Here is a 19,588-nt window from a genome sequence, read left to right as displayed (position 1 = left end):
TCAGGACTGATCTGCTTTAGGATGGACTGGTTTGATCTCCTTGCAATGCAAGGGACTCAAGAGTCTTCTCCAAGACCACAGTTCAAAAACATCAGTTCTTTGGCACTCAGCTTTCTTTATAGTCCAACTCTCACATCCATACATGACTACTAGAAAAACCATAGCCTTGATGAGACGGACCTTTGTTGGCAAAGGAATGTCTCTGCTTTTTAATACACTGTCTAGTTTGGTCATAACTTTCCTTCCAAGGAGTAAGTGTATGGAAACTCCTTGTACTATATATACAACTTTTCTGTCAGTCCAGAAGCAGTCAGAGAAGCAGTCCAGAAGCAGTCAAGATAAAATATGAAAAAGAAAACCTTCAGGTACAGTCAGTAACAGCAGCTAACGTAGGAACCATCCACATGGAAATGGGAATGCTTCCTCAACTTTCTGTGTCAAAGTACATCAGAGCGAATGCCATGCTACTGATTGCTGTATCCCAAAGAATTTCTATTCTTTGTTTTGCAGTCTCAAGGACATAAGGGCCCTTTAGATCTGTTATTTCAGTACAAGTTGATAACATGATAAAGCTTGTCACCTGTTTTTCAAATGCATACCTCATTGTTAATTTTAACCAAAAGTTGGTGCTCAGCAAACATTTCTTTTATCCTACCAATTCCTTTGCTCATCTTCTCATGGAGCCCCTCTTCTGTATGGAGAGGCCATGCATCTGAACCTCAGGACAGCAAGAGGAGGGACTTGCATAACTTCATTCTCAACAATAATGTTGAAGCATCAGCAGAAGCAGGCTCAACAACTCAGAGACAGTCCAGAAGCAGGTGGGCTCTACTAAGTTTTTGAGACACATTGCATGGTCTCGCCCTCATGAGCTACGGTGACTTCTACCTTGACTGAACTTCTGACTGTTTCTGGGGGACTTCCTTTCAGATATTTCAAAAGCATTTTACACAGACATCTTGCTGCAATGTCCCTGATAAGGAGGTACAAAAGGTTTGGGTTTTTTTTTTTTTTTTTTTTAATATATAAAGACATTGAGTTAGAAACAGGTGTTTCATTGTAGTTTCTTTCATTTGAATAATAAATACTTTTTTTTCCCCTGAGCGGGCTTTTAAATTAGTATGAACTAACAATAAGCCTGAAGAGTTACATTAATATGCAACCTTTTAAAATATTCTTTTTACTCAGTGACCATTTGTAAACCATTTTTATAAAAATTGCCATATTTGTAGAAATACTTTTTTTATACTTTTAAAAATCTTCCTATTATAAAAGGTATATATTCATTACAGAAGAATTAGCAACTATAGAAACTAAGGAAATTAATCATGTGTGATTACTAGTTACTTTACTGCGACTGATCTGATCTGATCTGATACTCATTAATTAAACAAGATAAGGATCATTAAATAGTTTTATATATTTTTTCATGGTTCCATGATTGGCTTTGCCATCGTTTATTTAAAGTCTTCCAGATGTTATTAAATTCAAGTTTTCTACTTCCTTATTATAAATAATTCTTACATCAGGTCATCCTAAGTGTTTTTTGGTGCTTAGGATGACCTTTGGGCACTTAGGATGGCACTTAACCCCTTTGGCAATTTGGTGAAACCTATGGACTCTCCTTAGACTAATGTTTTTAAGTGCATAAAAGTACAAAGCAAACCAGGCATATTAAACTACAGTTGCAAGAGTATTAAAAATTTTGTGATATACTAACATAGATGCTTCTTTTTTATTACGTTAACAAAGGATCTAGCATCAGTTCTGATAACTACCATAATTTCAAAGTTGTGATGAGAATAATTGATATTTTGATATGTCTACAATGGCAGTAATATGATATGAAAACATCTCTTGATTTCTGTAGGTGTCAAAGTCACCTGTGCAGCTGATGTTACTGTAGTTGGTTGACTCCCTTTGATGGAAATGCTACATTTCTTTAGAAGGTAGTGAAAATAAAGATAAAAATTTTTTTCATTCAAGTTCATGAACCCCCTAATTTCTTTCCATAGACAAGTTTAAAAGCCTCTGACCTTACATAAATGTTTTTGTTATGTAACTTTTCCCCCCACATGTCCAATTATTAACGTAAGGTAGAGTCCTGTAAGTGAAATGGTGTGAATTTTATGGGAACCTTGATTTTTATTGCCAAATTGTTCTTAAGAAAGCTTAGGCCAGAAAGGTTCTACTCCTATTTTAAGACTGTGTAGTGTTTAACATTTTCTTGGCTACCTTGAGTATTTGCAGTTTTTATTTTAGAACATTTATTGTAGGTCCAAAACATTTCAATTTCATTGATCACAAGTAAGACTGAATAATTTAGATAGAATTATTGGCTATTTGTCATAGATAATAGTCAATTAAAAATCTCCCATTTTGACAGTGATACTGTTTTTCCTTTGTTTCAAATAGAGTTTTCTTTCATCATTTGAATGCAATTCATTAGTGTCAGCCTTACTTCTGTTAAAGTCTACTTTTTATTGGCAGGTTGGGGGGCTTCTGAGACCTGCTTAGTCATGTGAGGCTTTAAGCCTAACAACATGATATAATTTTGTCAAATAGACCACCCTAATTTTTAAGAGCTACATATGGAAAGAAGAATTGGAACTTCAGAGAACTGTGCACTTTGTAAATGTGGACAATTACTCTTATGCAACCATAATTACAAGCTTAGTGGAATGCTTTGGGACAGAATTCTGGACTGTGGCCAGTCCTGTGTAAATATCCCCATCCATTACTCTGACCTGCTTTTGATTATGATGCAAAGTCCCAGGCTATTTAGTTCTCATGGAACCTCCGCCCTTATAATTAGGATGAGCCCTTTGGGGACCAGAGACAGAACCTCTGTTGTTGCTAAGTCACTTCAGTCGTGTCCGTCTCTGTGTGACCCCATAGACACCAGCCCACCAGGCTCCGCCGTCCCTGGGATTCTCCAGGCTAGAACACTGGAGTGGGTTGCCATTTCCTTCTCCAGTGCATGAAAGTGAAAAGTGAAAGGGAAGTCGCTCAGTCATGTCTGACTCTTAGCGACCCCGTGGACTGCAGCCTACCAGGCTCCTCCGTCCATGGGATTTTCCAGGCGAGAGTACTGCAGTGGGGTGCCATCGCCTTCTCCAAGTGGTGCTCTTCTTGGAAAGAGCCATTCTTCAAACACATGAGTCCTTATTACCTCCACTTTGGCAAATTTGTGTTTTCATTTTTAAAGAAGAATATACTGTTGTTGCTTGTGTTTTCTTTTTCATTTAATTCTTTTAGATCTGTTCTCTCTTTCTAACCTAGTTGTCAGTCATATTTAGATGTTGTAAGTTGCATGAAAACAAAGCATATGAACAAATTGAACTCAGTAGGCAAAGATAAGTACCTTATAGAAGCATGTGCTGTGGTGAGTGGTTTTGCAAGTTGCAGCTAGATTCTCTGTCTAATGGAAATATAGAGGGTAGAATTTATGACGTTGACTGCACTGATGCTGACATGCTTGTAGCCCACCAGGTCGACTATTTTAAGGGAAAAAGAATTTAAAATATTCAAAGTGGTGAAATGATTTTAATTCCAGCTAGTAAAGCTGTTGTCATTCCATTCTTTGACCTGCTAATAGATGAGGCCCACGTATGTCTGATTAGTAGTATCTTTAGGACCCCTGTTGTACAGTGAATTAAGAGGCCTTTTTTAGAGGAAATGGAAGAGTTTTCGTTTATCCTTCTGCATAGTCATTTAGGGTGATTAAGATTAGCATGTGACCATTTTGATGACTTTAACATATGTTGCTATAATGCTTTCTAAAATGGTTGGTACCAATTCGTGGTGTCACCAGCAGTGAAGGAATGTATTCCAGCCCTACCAAGGACCATTTTTCCATTCAGAAGTGTTGTTGCTAATTTTTTGAGGCCTGAGATAGTAGCTGTTTTATTTGCTTTCTGTTTCTTTGATTTCTGTGTATCAGTCTATTTCCCCAATTTCAATTTCTAAATTGACAATTCTAAAGAAATATTTTAAGCCATGCACCTCGTGGCTCAGCTGGTAAAGAATGTGGGAGACCTGGGTTTGATCCCCTGGTTGGGAAGATGCCCTGGTGAAGGGAAAGGCTACCCACTCCAGTATTCTGGCCTAGAGAATTCCATGGGGTCACAAAGACTCAGACACAACTGAGAGACTTTCACTTTATAATTGTAAAAATTATATGTAAAAAGATTTATTTTTGTCCATAATTACAAACAGTCCAGATTATGCTGGTCTCTGGAAATGTACAACTGAAATGCTAATGTGAAATCTGCAAATATTATGAAAACCAGTGTAAGCAATCCAAAAATTGTTGGTTGAAGCCCTGTAACTCTTGTCACTTCATTTTTGTTTCCTTCTTTGCAATTAAAATGCCAGGCTTTTAACTTTTTATGCCTGTGCACACATCCTTATCTGCAGCTCGTAACTGGGTAATGTGACTGTACTTGATCTAATCATTTGGAGCTTTGAACTATTGACTATGTTCCCTCTCTAAGAATGTGAAAGTATTATTATTTATTATTGTGACTGTATCAGCCAGAAAATATGGCTATTTGTGTGGAATGTTCTAGTAATAGAACTACTCATTGGTGTTCTTTGTACCATCCCCCCTTGTTTAAATGTAAGAACCAGAACTAATAAAAACTAAGGTTAAAATTTTGTTTAGGTGCTAAAGATGAAAACTAAAACTGAAGGTGAGGGGAATCGGCACTATATGGATAAAATATGAATATTTCTCCCTCTAAACACAATGAAACCTTGCCAATATAGTACATCAGGAAATAAAGCCTTCTGTGTGATCTGGCTAGTCACTCCCTTTGGACATCACATTTTATTTAACTATTTTTATTCATAATACAATTTTAGAAATGTTTGGAAAGATAACATTATATGTAATGCTAAGCAAATGAGCTTTGGAATTGATACTTAATATGTTTGAGTTCTGGTGTTGCTGTGTACTGGTTGTGGCTGGCAAGTGACTTATTCTCTCTAAATCATAATTGCCACATCTGTGAAAAAGAAGGCAATGCCTATATTTTCATAGTTGACATGAATATCAGAGTGCTTGGCAAAGTGCCTCAGCTCAGTGCATTATATCATTCTAGTGTAGTGATTGCAGTACTGGGTTTTGGCATTCCAGTATGCTGGCACAGAAATATCATTATTTTTGGTAGTGTAATCCCCATATTTCAGTCCATCCATCAGCAGATTTATCCATCCTACTCGAGTCTCCAGCCCCTCTTTCCTCCCCTTTCCTTCTTCTGTCTTTCATCATCGACGGCTTCCTGGCCTTTCTTGAGCACTTATCATCTGCATCTCCCCGACACTTGAACCCTCTCTCCCCCTTCCGTCCCTCCACCCAACAAAAGACCAAGCTGATTGTAGGTATGACTGGAAGAGCTCTCTGCGTTTGATGGATACCATGGCGCTAGCAGAGGGCGGAGGTGCTTCCCATACACGGCTGATGGGAAGAAATACACGTGCGGCAGCGTGGAGCCAGTGCAATGTGCTACCCCGAGACTGTGGTCCCAAGAGGAAAGCAGTGTCGTCCAGTGAACTTGAAGGACAGGCAGCAGCAAGAGTGGCCGAAGGACCAGACTCAGGATCCTAAAAGGCTAGCTTTTAGTTACAAAAAAGTCATTTGTTTTGAGATCAAAGTTTAAAGACTCAAAACTGAATTGAAGATAATTTGCTGAACCAAACTTCTCTGTTGGAGAATTACACTTTGCATTCGAATTTTGAAGTGAAAAAGTTGTATTCACATCAGAAGGATTTTTTTTTTCTATTGTTTTGTAATGCTTAGGAGCAGGAAAAAAAAATGGATGGTGGACCAAAAAACAAGGCATTTATTGTAAGAATAATTCTTACTCAAGTTGAAAGACTTTTTGAACAAGCAGAGTCTGATCATGACAGTAGTGAATTTAACACAGGAAACCAGAGCAGTATCTCCATCTCTGTTGATGGAACTGAAATAGATGAAGGCCAAATGGAAATGCTTGCTTGGAAATAACAGCTAGAGCTCTTTTTCAATAAAAGAAGATTGATGTTCCTGAACAAACACACATATAAATTTTTAAAAGAACTTCTCAGAGTTATCAAACTAGAGATGGATTTTTTGAACACAGAGTCTGAAGAAAGTGTTAGAAGTTAGTTTATAAATGGTCTCATCAACGTTCCCTCAGCTCAGAAACATACTTCTTCAGCAGCTGGGGAAAAGCACACAAAAATCTAGCCAGGGCTTGATGATGACACACAAAAAAATTCAAGTGATTCATTTTTTAAAATCAACCTTCTTCATTTTTAGGTAGGATTAGTTTCTTTTTAAATAACACTGTATTATCTGCCAATTTATACTAAAATGATTGTGTTCAGTATTTGTATTTTTATAAATTTATGTTTTTCTGTAGTAACCTTTCTAAATTTTTGCAGTTACAATGTCTTATTTGGTTTCCCTAATTTGTCTTTCTCTTGACAGTCTTAAAGTATTATCATTACTATGCAAAGTACACATTTTCATTTTGGTGCATTGTTCAAGCACTCTCTGAGAAGATGTCCAAATAATATTTCAGATGCAACCCTGAAGGAGGCAAGGACTTAGTCAAGTAAAGAGGAGTTAGTTGGTGGAATGTCCTAGACAGAGTGTTTCAGGTGAGACAGGCACAGTGAGTCAACAAGTTCAGGATGGTTGGTTCTCAGAGTTTAGACGGATGAAAGGTCCAGGTTGAAACTGGAATGACAGGCTGGTGACAGGCCGCGAGGGCCCTCGAGAAGGCTTGAGTAGTATCCAAGGACTGGTGGGAAAGTAGCGGAGGGTTTGAAACTTAATAGTGATGGTCAGGCTTGCATCTTAGAAGCCAGAAATGAAAAGCTAATCTGTCGTAAAACTCACAAACATCCGGGCGAATGATGATGTGGATAAACCAGTGGCGGTGGGATGGAGGAAAAGTAGGTGGATTACAGAGCTCTTTAGGAGCTGGAATTCAGTGGGCATGACAGGGGTGTCAGGCATAAGCAGCTAGAGGAATGTGGTAGCAGTTACTCGAACCAGAGTTGCAGGGAGAGCTGTATCGGTTTGTGTGGAAGGTGATAGGTTCACTTTTACAGATGCCATGGGATAAACAAGTTGCAAGTTTTATATGGTAAAGAAGGGGACATCTTTTCAATGTGAAGATCTAGGGCTCACAGATGTCTGGAGTGGACACGTGGACTCTTGAGAGTAATCAGCGTTGGGAGAGGACAGAAGATTCAGGGCCAGTGGAAGAAAAACCAAGAGAGGCTGGTTTTGGAGAAGCCACTTTCTAGAAGAATGTTTTTAGGGGGAACAAAAGGAAATGCCATTGGCAAGTTATGATGAGTTTGAACAAGATAAGGACTCAGAGTTTCTGTTTGTTTCAACTTTATGGCTGACTGGTGACAGTGCAATGGCAGTCAGATGATAGGAATCCTAAAGTGAAGAATCAGGTATCTCATACAAGAAGTTTCCAGTGGAAGAAAAGAGAAGGGAGATAACCTGGAGGTTGCTAAGGAACCGAGGGCAGGTGATGGGAATGAGCAGGCAGAGAGGGCAAGTTGCAGATACAGGGAGGGTGATTGGGCATCAGTGTCCCTGGGAAGGTGGAATTGAGTGGAGGCTAGAATTTCAGCAGAGACTGGATTTACATTATAAAGCAAAGGAAGTAAAAGTCTGGATCCGGGGAAGTGTCTGTGAGTGATGGTGGAAAGTGAGGCAGTTGCTTCTGAAAGGGCTCTTTATTTTCTTTGTGATGTGGACAGCATTATCTGCTGAGATTGAGAGAAGGTAGATGAGGGGGAGTTTGAAGGAGAACAGAGAATATTTGAAATAATCTGCACTAGAGAACGGGAGTGAGAGCTGACCAGGGACAGCTTGAGGAGGAGTTGAGGTTACGGACGGGAATTAGTACTGGCCCCGTGTCTTTGTGAATTTCTCCAGCAGCAAAGACTAGCAGTCTCACTGCCCTTCCTGAGCTTTGTGGGCTGCGTTTGAGGAGTTTCTGGTGAGGCGGGGTAGAGTCCATGAACAGGATATAATGAATGTCATGGCCATCTTTGCCATGTCCATCGGTGTTCTGTGCTGCAGGGTTAAAATAGTCTCTGAAGTTTTGAAGTGTGTGAAGCCCTTTGCTCCTTCAGTAAATGTCCCCAGACTGCTGTCCTGTTGCTCTTTCAGTTCGCATCTGCCTTTTTATACTGTTTCTGTCTCCTCCCTTTTTGTTTTCCTCCTTATTGTCAGTTGTCTGTCACATTGCTGTCTGCATGCAAGTTTCTGTCAGCCCTGCACTCTGGACTTTGTCAACATCTGGGATTATCACACCTCTGACATCAAGCTGTGGGCTTGAAGACCAGACAACCACGCTTATTAAAATTATGTGCAAAGTAAGAGTAAATAACCTCTGAGTGGATTCTCACGTGCTGTGCTTTGAGGGTGTACGTCAGTGTTCGTACATGGGTTTTGTGCTGTTTATTGGGTTGTTTATCAGCTGTCCGTATATGAGATGCTTGTTGCCTGTGTTCCCATTGTGTTCCCCTTATTTTGAGTTTCCGTGGATTGTGATAATATTCTTAGATAGCTCATGGTATTAATGATTTTTTTTATAATTATTCTCTGGTACTTGCAAAGCATTTTCATATGTATTACCTAAATTTAGAACTATATGGTTAGATATTTTATGCTGTTATTTCTTATTATTCTCGTGGATTTTCAAATACATATTATGTATGAGAATAGCGTGTATTTTCAAATATTGATGTATTTTGTATGAGAATAACCCACCATGTCACAACTCAGTCATTTAAATCATATCACATGTAAATGAAATAGGGCAATGTAAATAAGTATTTTGGAGGTTTGAAAAGTAAGTTATCTATTGGTTGTTTTTTTTTTTTTAACTTTTCTCATCTGTGAACATCTTTTGTCTGTATCAACAAGTTTAATTTTTAGGTGTACAGTAAGTAAATGCACTTTTTACCTTTTCTGTAAATTAATTTACTTTTGACCCCAGCGTTCCTTCTTGTTAGGAGGAAGATAAAGTCAACACCAGTCATTTGGACACTTGCCCCCACCCCCAAGGTTGTTCTAGAGTTTGGAGTCTGGAGAAATGCCAGACATTGAGGAGAGGGCCCTGAGTTGCCATTAGTCGCCTGGCCACACTGGTGGCCTAGGAGAGGCCCTTCTCCCAGCCCTCACGTCCCTCCAGACGCAGCGGCTCTGCTCGATGCCTTTGATGCTTGCTATGCAGGAGCCATTGGTGAGGCCCAAAGCCCTGGCTGTGGGCTTCTGCCTCCCAGGGGCACTCTGAAGCTCTTTCCTCTGAGCCAAGACTCTGTCTTAACCCGGGCAGTGTGGGAGCAGAATGCTGCCAAGTAACTCTCAGACCTCTTTCCTCTCTCTAGTCCGGGAGATCTGTTTTATTTATCTATTTAGGTCATGCCGTGCAGCATGCAGGATCTTCCCTTACACAGGGATTGAGCCTGTCTCCTGCATTGGGATCATGGAGTCTTAACCATCGGATCACCAGGGAAGTTCCGTCCATCCCCAGACTTTGTTCTCAGTAGGTTTAGGGTTGGGGAGGGGGGTTGGTTGATGTGGTTTTTAGTTGATGCAGTTTTTATAAAAGCTAGGAAGCCCTGATACAGTATAGCCTGTTTATAGGGCAATAACACAAATTTCTTTTTTAAAGTAGTGAGTTGCAGAGGAGTAAAAAAACCTCAGCAGGCCACCTCTGTTGTCTTACCACCTCTGAGACTAAACCTACATTGATTGCTCAGTCTTTACTTTTATAATTCAGTGAAGGATATTAATCTTTGTTAAATATGTTTACATTTTATTGATATAATTTCTGAGTGATTTAAATAGTAAGCCGCATATGACATTTTTTAGTGTGCTGTAAATATTCTAATTTTGTTTTGTCTTATTGTATCTAAGAACACTGGAACTATTTCGGGGCCGATGAGAATCTTGGTCCAGTGGCTGTGAGCATTCGAAGGGAAAAACCAGAAGAAACGAAAGAAAATGGATCTCCCTACAACTATCGAATAATTTTTAGAACTAGTGAGGTAAGTCGCACACGAGAAAGACTTGAGGCTTAATTTAAGTGAGAAAAAAATAGAGTCGTAGCGGTAACAAAGCAATTAAATTTAATAGCACATGGTTGCAAATGTCTGTAGAATAAACAAAGACCCCTTTCATTCATTCCAGTGGTGACGGGGGTGGACATCATGATTCGATCGGGACCCTTTCTTCCCATCTAGCTTTGGATAGATGCAATAAATGAATGGGGATTTTGATTCACAGAAAGATATGTTCATTAAGTGTGACCCAAGGAAATTGGAGTCCTCAGAACCCCAAATTGGATATTACATACCCTGCTTGGGCAGCCGGAAGGCAGCGAACCAGCTTGAGGAGCCAGAGGGGGTCAACTAAAACTTAACTCACGCTTTCAAACTATTATTGAGGAAGTTTCTTGACCCAGGAAAAAGGAAAGGGACTCCTTGGATTTTTTTTTTGCCATCTTGGACCTATTCTCAGAGGCTTAAAATAAAGACTTTTGAACTAAAGGCTGTCTAATTGTGGGTAAAATGGGTCCTTGGAGTTCTTTATGGAACTAAGTACACATGATATGTGAGTTTCTATTTTAAAGTCAAATTCAGGTAAAGAAGAGAAAGTGAAAGAAAATGAAAGTGAAGTCACTCAGTCGTGTCTGACTCTGCGACCCCATGGACTGCAGCCTACCAGGCTCCTCCGTCCATGGGATTTTCCAGGCAAGAATACTGGAGTAGGGTGCCATTGCCTTCTCCAGGAGATCTTCCCGACCCAGGGATTGAACCTGGGTCTCCTGCATTGTAGGCAGATGCTTTACCATCTGAGCTACCAGAGAAGTCTAAAAGGAAACATAAAAGAAAATAGCCAACAAAGCATTAAAAAAAACTGGTGACAAAGATGGTAAAGAATCTGCCTGCAATGCAGGTTCCGTCCCTGGGTCGCAAAGATCCCCTGGAGAAGGGAACAGCTACCCACTCCAGCATTCTTGCCTGGAGAATCTTGTAGATAGAGGAGCCTGGCGGGCTATAGTCCACGGCATCCCAAAGAGTGGGATGTGACTGAGCAACCAAATACATATATGTAGTATTCAAATATTTATATATAATATATATGTATATTTATTTTCAAAAGTAAAATAAAAGCAAGCACTAGAGTTTGTCATGTAGAGACGGTTAAAGCTCTGCCTGATTTCCAGATTCAAAAAATGACCTCATGACTATCAGGGACTATGAGGGATTTTTTTGTTTTCTTTCTAAACATGTGTATAGTTATGCCAGCTATCAATTTATTGCCTCTCTGAGCCAAATCACTTTAGGATTGTTGTCATGCATTAATGCCTAATACCCCCTTGAGGTAGGTAGAAAATAATGGTTTTGAAACTAGTTTAAATAGGACATTTGGCTTCATTTCCCCCATTGAATACAAGACAGGTTGTAGGGGTTGGCTTCACTTAGTAATTGCTTCTCAGCTTCAACTCTTGGGAAATTAAAAATAGGATTTTTAAAGGCACGGCCTTAATATCTAACGTGTTATGTTGAGTGGCCCAAGAGGAATGAAGAACCCATATACTCTAGGGTCCTTTTTCTCCAAGCCAAAGCTGATCATTAAGCAGGGTCAGGCCTTTCTTTTGTTGAACACACAGCACAGGGAACACACAGTTTTTGAAGCTGGGTGGAGGTAGCTGCTCCTCAGACCCCACCAGCTTCCCGAGAGCCGCTTACCTCCTCCCACCTGTTTCTGTCCTTCTGTGCCTAACTTTTCCCTGCCTCCTCAGGCCGCTCTGGTTTAAGTCGTCCTCATCCTTTCGCTTTTCTATATTTTTCATTTCATTTCAGTTCCTTCTTGCCCCTATCTTCATGCTGGAGGTTGAGGCTTTCCGAGGTGGCCCTTTCTTTCTTTCTTTCTCAGCTCCTGACTCTTCTGTCCACGGTTGTCCCTTCCAGCTTGCCTTGCCTGCACGCCATGGCTGGTCGCAGCCTCTCTCTCCAGGTCAACTGCTGACCCAGTAAACGTGTCCCTCTGCCGTGGTTGGGGAACCACGCTCGCCTTCATCTGTTTTCTTGCCTCTCCCTGCCTCAGCCTCAAATGCTCCACCTACACTTCCCCCCTGTAATTACAGTTAAATCACACTTAAGGATTCCCTGGTCCTTTTCCTACCAATCCATTGGATGGGGCCCTGGGGCCATTTCCTTACCCTTTGATTGAAATATCCAAGTCAAATGTTGTTTATGGTTCGTTACCACCTACTCTCACGTTCAAACAAATGTTTAACCGATGACAACCCTTTTGTTAGAGTTGTTCAGGCTGGAGGTCCTGTTGGACTTCTCTCTCCCACCCCCACCCCACCCCCAGAGCTGGTCTCACCACAACACTGGTTGACTCTGTCTTCAAAATGTGTCCAGAATTCAACCGCCCCTCCCATCTCACTGCTTCTGCCTGGGCCCAGCCCACCACCATCTTCTCTTTCCTTCCTGCATCTTCCTTTAGGGCTGCGTCCTCTCAAGCCCAGCAGGGATCCTTTAGAAATGCAGTACAGGTCTGTGATTCCTCAGTTCAGAATCCCTCTAGGGTTTTCCAGCTTCCAGGAAAAAGCCCTTCTCCTCCCTAGCCAGGAGTCCAGGCACATCTGTCTCTGACCTTGACCTCGCTTTGTCTTTTCCAGCCGCACTGGCCTCCTCTCTTCTGGGCAACCTGAGGACAGCCCTGCCTCAGGGCTCCAATGGTCCCTATTCCTCGGTAATCATGTTCACCCCCAGGTGTCCTTGTGGGCATCGCTCTCTTTTCCTTCTGGCCTTTACTGTTAAGCCACAGGAGCCTTCTCGGCCAGTGGATCTAAAATTTCTACTGTCTCATATCCCACTTCCAGGCTTTCTTTCTTTCTTCCAGGAACACCACTATCTCACACATTGTACTTACTTACTGTATTCATTTTATGTCTTCCCCCTACTTGCATATAAGCTCAGGGATGCTGAGGACTCCAAGTTGTTCATGGTGGTGGTGGTGGTTTAGTTGCTAAGTCATGTCCAACTCTTGTGATCCTATGGACTGTAGCCCACCAGGCTCTCTGTCCATGGGATTTATGACTACACACCTAACAACTAAAATAGTCCTCCGGCACGTCGTTCCTTTCTTCCTCCCTCATGTTTATTTAATTCATTACCACTGTCTTAGTATATTTTTTTTTTCTTTCCAATAGAAATAATCCTCAAGTGTGGTTTAATTGTAATATCCTTATGAGACTTTTCAAAGAAATATACTAATGAAAGTCCTTTGATAGAAATATCTCTGGATGTTGGTCCTGATCCAGACAGAGCTCTTGCACTTTGTAGGATGGACAGTTGACTGACTGACTAATAAAGTAGGACTTAATTCTTAGGCCTTCGTAGGGATTTCTCATGCTATTAATTTCCCTTTGAGAAAAAAGAAAGCAGTGTCCAAAGTGACATTCCAGTTGCTTCATAAATAGCGTCAAGATAACAGAAATACAAACAGATATTTTTCATTTTAATAGAAACAATCATTGCACAGTATAAAGAAACCAAAAAAAAAGACTTTACATGTATTTGTAAGTGTGGCTGTTTCTTCATGAACAAAATCTCTGACGTGAGTGCTTTTAAGCACAGGTGCACGGGCATACAGGAGGATTCTCTGCTTGTTTCTGGAAGTCATTAGCAAAACATACCAGTAACACTGGTGGTTCAGGTATAAAAATGATTCCTTCTTTTTCTCATCTGCTCAGACTTTTCTTGAGGTGGGCTGCTCTTTTTCTGTGGTCCAGGATTAACACTGCTTCCTTAGCATTCCTGGTCTGGAGCTCTCTCAGTTGGAAATCCGACCAGCCTTTGTAACTTCCTGACCCTCGACAGACATTGTCTCATGAAAGTAGGAGCACAGGAGTTGTTCAGCGGTTTCTCATGATGTAAGAAATGAAACAAAAATCATTTCTGTCAAATTAGATATTAAGCCACAGAAAAGGATTTTTTTTTTTACCCAAGTGTTATTTGAAAATAGACTATACATGAAAGAAAAGATACTAATCAAATGAATAGACTACAAATAACCTCAAGCACCTTCTTCTTGTCTTGAGAGTCAGAGGTTGGTGAAATTGGCTTTTCCTTACCCTCGTCTCTCTTTCCTTCCGTTGACACCTGTTACAGGTTTTACTTCCCCGCTGATTCTTCCTTTGATTTCCATTTTCCCTGGTAATTCTCTGTCACACCATCTTGCCTGTTACTTGAACAGTACAGCTTCTTTCAAGCTGTATTCTCTGCCTGTAGTCTCTTCCTTGGGCAATGGCAACTGAATTTTCTTACGTCATCGTCCCCATGCAAACAATTTCTGAGATGGCCTGTTGGTTCTGGGTGAGATGCTCACCCCTCGAGGTACACTCTGCTGGGGACTCTGGCCCACCCACAGCCCTCTCTGGCTCACTTAGATCCCGCTTAGCTACACTGGTCTCTCTTTCCTGCTCACACCCTGCTGTTTCTCATCTGCACACCTTTGCTCCCTGACACTGTCTTTTTGTACAGTTTTTCCTTGAAGGCCCCTTTTTAGTGCCGCACTTTTCCATGAGGGCCTTTCCCTGTGCCCTGAGCCACAGTAGTCCTGTTTCTGCTTTTGTTACAGAATCTGACTTTGTTAGGTTTTTCTCAGTACACATATCCTCCTGGATGGATATCTCTTAATCTCTCACCCTCTTTTCACACCACACTTGGTCTTCAACATTTGCTCCTTTTGCAGTATAATGCCCTATAACCTACATGCTTAATGGAAACTCATTCAACTTAATGGTTTTGTCTTTAAGTCACCGTGGAGTGTTTAAATTGTACTAACAACTTTGTCACATGAAAATTCTTGAACATGAAAGCTACTTTGCTTCAACAGATCATCATTACTTAGGGAAATGTCTTTGCTTATGTTTATATTTCATAATAATAGCAGAGTTCTCAAGACATAGGGGGAAAGCACAAGTCACTTAAATGCTGTAGACAGTGGCTGCTGTACTAACTATAATCGTTGTCTTATCATAGCAGCATTTCGGGTTAGGAATAGTTTAAGCTGGTCAACAGTGCATTATGAACTTTAAAACTCTTCTCCTGCCCTTACCTCTTACAATTGGTATAACATCCAAATTCTAAGCATTTAGTCTTGTCTCTGGGATATCTCCTTAATTTCCTGGTATTTGTGTAAGTGACATTGTATAGCTATAGAGAGACCTTGGTCTTCCTGAGCGCTTCAAGGAAACGTGTGCTCTTTGGTATGTAAGGACATGTCCTCAGAAAGCTTGAAGATGAGTTCCAGTGGACTAGCCTGGGTCTTGAAAGTACAGGGCGCGTTTTTCGTACATAAAGTGTCTTACCTCACTCCCCTCATCCTTTCTCCCTCGCTGGCTCAGCCGATCAAGTGTCACCTCCAGCTCCCTACGGGGGACCTCACACTGGTTGTGTTTACTCATCTCCCTGGCCATGTGTCTCTTTCAGCTCATGACACTGAGAGGGTCAGTGCTGGAGGATGCCATTCCCTCAACAGCAAAGCACTCAACGGCTCGGGGGCTGCCCCTGAAGGAGGTGCTGGAGCACGTGATTCCTGAGCTCAATGTTCAGTGCCTGCGGTTGGCCTTCAACACCCCCAAGGTCACAGAACAGCTCATGAAACTGGATGAGCAGGGGGTAAGTGTGGCCCCCAGGGGAGGACATTTCTGTTGCTCTGGCTTCCCACTGAGCTTCCAGAATCAGACCTGAGGAGTTCTTTTTTGACGGGGAAAGCTGATACCATTTATTATGAAGGATCTTCTCTTTGCAGTTACTCGTTTTCTTTTTTCTTACCTCACTGAACATTTCTCATCTGATGAAATTCTCTGTGTCAGGATTGGCTGATACGGTATTAAACAGTGTTCAACTCTTTCGGTAATCTTCCATTAAGGCAATGAAGTTTTCAGATACTCCAGTAAGTGATGGCAATAACAGTAGCTGATACTAATGAACATATTCACCAGGCTCTGTTTTAAGTACCTTAATATATTATCCCAACTTATGTCCCAGCTCCAGGAGAATGGTACCATTTTTATCCCCACTTTAAGGATGAGGAATCTGAGACACAGAGAGGTTAAGTAATAAGTCCAGGATCACACAGGTAATAAGTTCAAAGCATGTACTGGGAACCACTATACCATACTGTTCCTAAAAGCTTTAATTTTTAGTCTATTAGTACTACCAGAGATGGATTTTCATCAAGATTTTTAATTACAAAATTCAGAATTTTAAAAAATCTGGATCCTAATATGTAACAAAATGAAAATACTCAAGATTTTCTCACCTCCATACTTTCTAAACCTTAATGTGAGGTCATTGATCCAGATACAAAAGAGTGATAGGATAATTCATATAGAGGGGACAGCAGAGTAGAGAATGCGAACCTGTAATCCGCTAACTGTAGAGTGTATCCACATTCTAGTTGGAATCATTTGAGCATATGGACTAGTTTTGTTAGACGTTGTAGTTATACACTCTTATTTTAACTCTTTGTTTGAATATTTTAGCCATAATGTGTCTTGACTGAGTGGTAATTCCACTGCATTTTTTTTAAAGGGTCTTCCAAAAGTAAAATTGGTCCAGTTATTGAATTCCATTCTATGAACAAATTTTGATAGAATTTTCTTAATTAGGCCAAAATTTGAATTTTATTAAAATGACTTATAATGCAAAGTAACAGTTGCAAGGTATGATTCAGTCTTTTAACTCAGCTGATAGGAATATATTATTAGATATTAGATGTAACTTTTCAAATCATTGCTCCTTTTGTCCATTCATCTTAAGCACAGCTAATGTCTATTCCATATGTATACATTTGGAATATACATTTCAAGTAGACTATGAGTATCCATATTTATAACATGTAAATTTGATCACTTTGAAAATTTGAGCTTGGGGCTTCCTGGTGGCTCAGATGGTACAGAATCTGCCTGTAACATAGGAGACCCAGGTTCAATCTGTTGGTCACGAAGATCCTCTGGAGAAGGGAATGGCTACCCACTCCAGTACGCTTGCTTGGAAAATTCCATGGATAGAGGAGCCTAGTGATCTATAGCCCATGGAGTCGCAAAGAGATGGACACAACTGAGTGACTAACACTTTCAGAAGACTGCTGATACATAAATTTAACTCTTCTGGGTGCTGTGTTCCAATAAATATTTTGAGGATTCTAACAAAGGAAGAATAGAAAAATGACGATTAGATTCAATTTTACAAGTTCAAGGGAAACAACATTTAGACATTGGTAATACAAGGGATGAGATTTGGGGGCTTCCCAGTGGTGCTAATGGTAAAGAACCTGGCTGCAAATGCAGGAGACACAAAAGGCACAGGTTCAATTCCCTGGATTGGGACGATCCCCTGGAAGAGGGCATGGCAACCCACTCCAGTACTCTTGCCTAGAGAATCCCATGGACAGAGGAGCCTGGTGGGCTACAGTCCATGGGGTCACAAAGAGTCACATATGACTAAAGCTACTTAGCATGCACACATACAGTATAATCATATACCGAACATTCTAATTTCAACAGATTAAACATTATTTTGTGTAAAAATAATAAAATAATTATTTTGTGTAAAAAAAAATGAACTTTTTTCCTTTTCACCCAAGGTTTTACTTAAATTAAAAAATGATTGCCCCAATTATAGATATTTTATGGGATCCCTGGCACGTTTCATGCCTCTCTTAGGCTTTACAAAATATTAGACCACAGGTAGTGCTTGCTCTGTGATAAATGCTTTATGATTACATCCACAGGACTTCCCTGATAGCTCAGTTGGTAAAGAATCTACCTGTAATGCAGGAGACCCCGGTTTGGTTCCTGGGTCAGAAAGATCCACTGGAAAAGGTATAGGCTACCCACTCCAGTATTTGTGGGCTTCCCTTATGGCTCAGCTAGTAAAGAATCCATCTGCAGTGTGGGAGACCTGGGTTTGATCCCTGGTTTGGGAAGACCCCCTGGAGAAGGGAAAGGCTACCCACTCAGTATTCTGGCCTAGAGAATTCCATGAACTATCTAGTCCATGGGGTTGCAAAGAGTCAGACACGACTGAGCAGCTTTCTCTTCCACAAAGAAAGATGAAAGCACTATAATGAATTTAGCTTAAAGGTACATTTATTTAATTCACAAAACTGCCCATTATTCTGAAATGATGGGCTTCTTATTTTTGTTTTTGTTGTCCAGTCACTAATAAGTCATTCCGACTTTTTGCCATCCCCTGGACTGCAGCACGCCAGGCTTCCCTGTCCTTCACTGTCTCCCAGTTTGCTCAAACTCATGTCCATAAAGTCAGTGATGCCATCCAGCCATCTCATCCTCTGTCGACCCCTTCTCCTCCTGCCCTCATCTTGGGGATATTAAACTGTTTATCCCTTCCTTCATAAATTATTGATGATCATATGTGTTAAATGTTTCCTATAATGCTTTCTCAGTGAAACTACAGCTTGGCAGTCTAGATAAGTCTCCCCAATTTTATTTTGGAAATTTTACTAGGCAGTAGAATCTAGAAGCTTAAAACCTGCTATTCTGTGCGAGCAGCTCTATATCTGAACTAAGGGATACCACTACTTGGCCTCTCTTTCTGTTTATGTATTCATAGCATTTAAAGCCCAGGATTATACTGATAAAAAGAGGACACAGATACTTAGGGGCTTAGTCTGGGGAGTCGTATTTTTGGTAAGGAAATTTTATTAATGCCTTGGAATCCTTTTGAGAAATTGATTATTCTGGTGACTTTACAGATAACAGATTTTGAAAAAGGAATGTCTCTAGGTGCTTATAATGCATTTGAATCACTGCAGAATGTTGTTAGTTTCCATCTGTGTCATCATTTTTGAAATTTCCTGCTTTGTACATCCTTATATTTAAAGAGATTCATAGTTTGAATTGTGTGTTAGTTGCTCAGTCGTGTCCAACTCTTAGCGACCCCATGGACTGTAGCCGATGACTGAAGCAACTTAGTACAGAAAAACTGAACTCACTGAAAGGAGCCTCTATATCTCCCTTTAAATTTTATTTAAATAATTCCTTTAAAATCTTTTCTATTTTAACAGCTCACATAATTATTCTCAGATAAATAAAACACTATTTGCTTGCTATATTGTGGCATTTTGCCTTTCAGATCTTTGGTACTTTTTTTTTTTCATTTACCATTTTTAAAAGCTAAAATGAACAGAAGAACAGATGTAAGTTATATCTATATGATATAAAAGATAGCATTTCATAAAAATACAAAAATTTGTTTCTCATTTGACCAGACTGATATTTATGTGGGAGCTGAAGTTGACATTTTAATCCCCCAAGTTTTAGGAAATGATCATGCGCTTCGTGGCTTACCCATGCTTTCATGTTCACCTTCCTCACAACTTCCTGCGCCTTTCACTATTGATTGATGTCCATTTCCATTATCATCTAAAGGGCAATCACAAGATGAAATAACCTGCCAATGATTGCACATTCTCATGAATTTAGAACAGCTTGTGACTTAGCAAATTTGA

General features: G+C 40.3%; 1 protein-coding gene across 15 annotated transcripts in view; it reads left to right on the top strand.

Annotated features, from left to right (window-relative positions):
- SIPA1L1 (signal induced proliferation associated 1 like 1) overlaps positions 1–19,588 on the top strand; it is a 385,127-nt gene that overhangs the window by 258,774 nt on the left and 106,765 nt on the right. For all 15 annotated transcript variants that reach the window (XM_070377614.1, XM_070377620.1, XM_070377612.1 and 12 more), the window contains 2 exons: positions 9,944–10,074; positions 15,541–15,729. In XM_070377614.1, the coding sequence (XP_070233715.1) occupies positions 9,944–10,074; positions 15,541–15,729 (320 nt within the window). The remainder of the gene's footprint in view (positions 1–9,943; positions 10,075–15,540; positions 15,730–19,588) is intronic.

The sequence above is a fragment of the Bos mutus genome, chromosome 10, assembly GCF_027580195.1.
Source record: "Bos mutus isolate GX-2022 chromosome 10, NWIPB_WYAK_1.1, whole genome shotgun sequence".
Lineage (NCBI taxonomy): Eukaryota > Metazoa > Chordata > Mammalia > Artiodactyla > Bovidae > Bos > Bos mutus.
This window is presented reverse-complemented; position numbering and strand designations above follow the sequence as displayed.